General features: G+C 43.1%; 1 protein-coding gene across 1 annotated transcript in view; it reads right to left on the reverse strand.

The window, feature by feature from the left end:
- KCNA10 (potassium channel, voltage gated shaker related subfamily A, member 10) overlaps positions 1-1,077 on the reverse strand; it is a 1,534-nt gene extending 457 nt beyond the window's left edge. The window contains exon 1 of the mRNA XM_015406560.1: positions 5-1,077. Within this exon, the coding sequence (XP_015262046.1) occupies positions 5-1,077 (1,073 nt within the window). The remainder of the gene's footprint in view (positions 1-4) is intronic.
- Between the last annotated feature and the right edge of the window lie 1,181 nt (positions 1,078-2,258).

Raw genomic sequence — 2,258 nt, forward strand, 5'->3', positions numbered from 1 at the left:
AAGCTTGAAGATACGGAAGACCCTGACAAGACGGATAATCCTGAGGATGGCCAGGGACATATTCTGTTGGCCATTTGGCTCACTGTGCTGAATTAGCTCAGTGATGACTGTCACAAAATAAGGAATGATAGACACAATATCAATGATGTTCATTATATTTTTGAAGAAGTCAGTCTTGCTGGGGCAGACGATGAATCTGACGAACAACTCAAAGGAGAACCAGATGATGCAAGCAGTTTCTATCACAAAGAATGGGTCTGTGAAAGTGTTGGGGACAATGACAGCTTTGGTTAAGTTGTTTGCTTCATCCTTGATATCCTTCATCTCCCTCTCATCTCTGAACTCAGGTAAAGTCTCTACACAAAAAATTATAATAGAGATAACAATAACCAGGACAGAGACCAAAGCCACACCTCTGGCTGCACTAGAGCTTTCAGGATACTCAAACAGCAGCCAGAACTGCCTGTGAAAGTCATTGGTTGGCAGGTGAGTGATTGAGTCCTTGATAAAGCCTTCATCTTCTCTGAATTGGTCCATGGCGTCTTCTCCCAACTCATAGAATGTGATCTCATCAGCAAAGACATCTATAGGGACATTGGCTGGACGCCGAATTTTCCCCCCAGATTGGTAATAGTATAGTATCCCATCAAAGCTGGGCCTGTTCCTGTCAAAGAAGTACTCATTCCTCATTGAATCAAAGTAATGTATCCTCTTCTCAGGGTCCCCAAGAAGAGTGTCTGGAAACTGGTTAAGAGTCTTTAGTTGCGTCTCAAACCTCAGCCCAGCAATGTTGATGATGACTCTCTGTTCTCCCTCATCCATGCCCACATTCTCTAGTCCCAAGTGGTCACTGAACTCAGCAGAGAATTTGGAGAATATGGTCTCATTGTTGCTGTTTTCGCTGTTGATGAGAATTCTCCAATTGGATAGGAGGCTGGCACAGCTGGAACGGCCTTTGTGTGATTGGCCAGCAGCACTGAGGTCATTTGAATAACAGGGATCTCCCACTACTTCATCAGTGTTGTCAAAACTAACCAGTGCCACCTCCATTTCCTTCCAAGTGGACACATCCATCATACGGGAGTAATCAGATTACTGGCATAAATCCCCCAGTTAGATATCAGTAGCTTGTGTCTTTCCCACGCTATGATGACCTGCAACTGAACAGAGAGGATTTATGAATATGTGTCACTCTCTTGCTTGTAAAATATGAAATAAATTCAGGTCTAGTCTTTTATTTAAACAAATAAAATTAATAACCTTTAATGTCATTATTCAAAGAAGGATTCTAATACAGGATTCTAGGATTCTGGTGCAGAATTCAAGGAAGGATTCTAATAGTTACATTGCATAATTTCATTATTGCACCAACCAGTGCAATATACAGTGCTCAAGGTTACAGAGTAGAAAGGGGCAGAGATCTGAACAGTCCCCAAAACGTATAGCCTCTGATATCTTTTCTCTGGCACAGTAGATCGGAGTCACCAGCATGGCACCCACTGGCATCATAGTGACCACTGACACCTTCCATGACACCTGCCAAGTGTTTTTAGAAAAGGGGAGGGGCCAGATGGGCTTTTGCCCAGCAGAGTTTCTGATTAACCATTGGAGATCCGATTGGCTGTGCAGATTTTTTAAAAGCTGCTTTTTAAAAAGCAGCTGTTGCCACAGCGCAAGGATCTTCACTTTGTAACTGAAGGTAAGGTGTGTGTATTCATCTTAAAAGGCACCCAGTTAAGCAGAGCTTCTTCCTGAAATGTTCAAGAGTTACTATTAGATTTATGCATAATCTCACTCACTCACATTTTGTGGTTGATGCTGTCTCCTGCAGCAGCCATTTTTTGTTTGGCACTGACTCCTGCAGCAGCCATTTATGGTTGTGCCCAGCATCCTGTATCAGAATTCCAAAGGCTCCTGCAGGCTCAAAAAGATTGGGGAGCCCTGTAGTAGATTATTCCTTCAAATGAAAGGGACAGTTTTCCAGATTAGCCATTTTTCAGCACCCTTTAGTCACTGGAGAGAGTTTATTTGGGGGTAGAGAAAGAGGAAGGCAAATCTTGCAAAAGACTGTTAACTGACAACAGATTCCTCCCAAGCTAGTTTGCATGAGTTCCGGACCTACTGCAGACAGCTGATGCTTTTATACTGCTTCTCAGTAATGTCAGGCTTCATGATCAAAAACAGAAACTGGCTGTTTAATTACACATATAGTTGCCAGACCCCCAGTCTGGGTGGGTTTTCCCCTGATTTGGGGAGCT

This window comes from Gekko japonicus, unplaced genomic scaffold (genome assembly GCF_001447785.1).
Source record: "Gekko japonicus isolate JY-2015 unplaced genomic scaffold, Gekko_japonicus_V1.1 scaffold115, whole genome shotgun sequence".
In the NCBI taxonomy this organism is placed as follows: Eukaryota; Metazoa; Chordata; class Lepidosauria; order Squamata; family Gekkonidae; genus Gekko; species Gekko japonicus.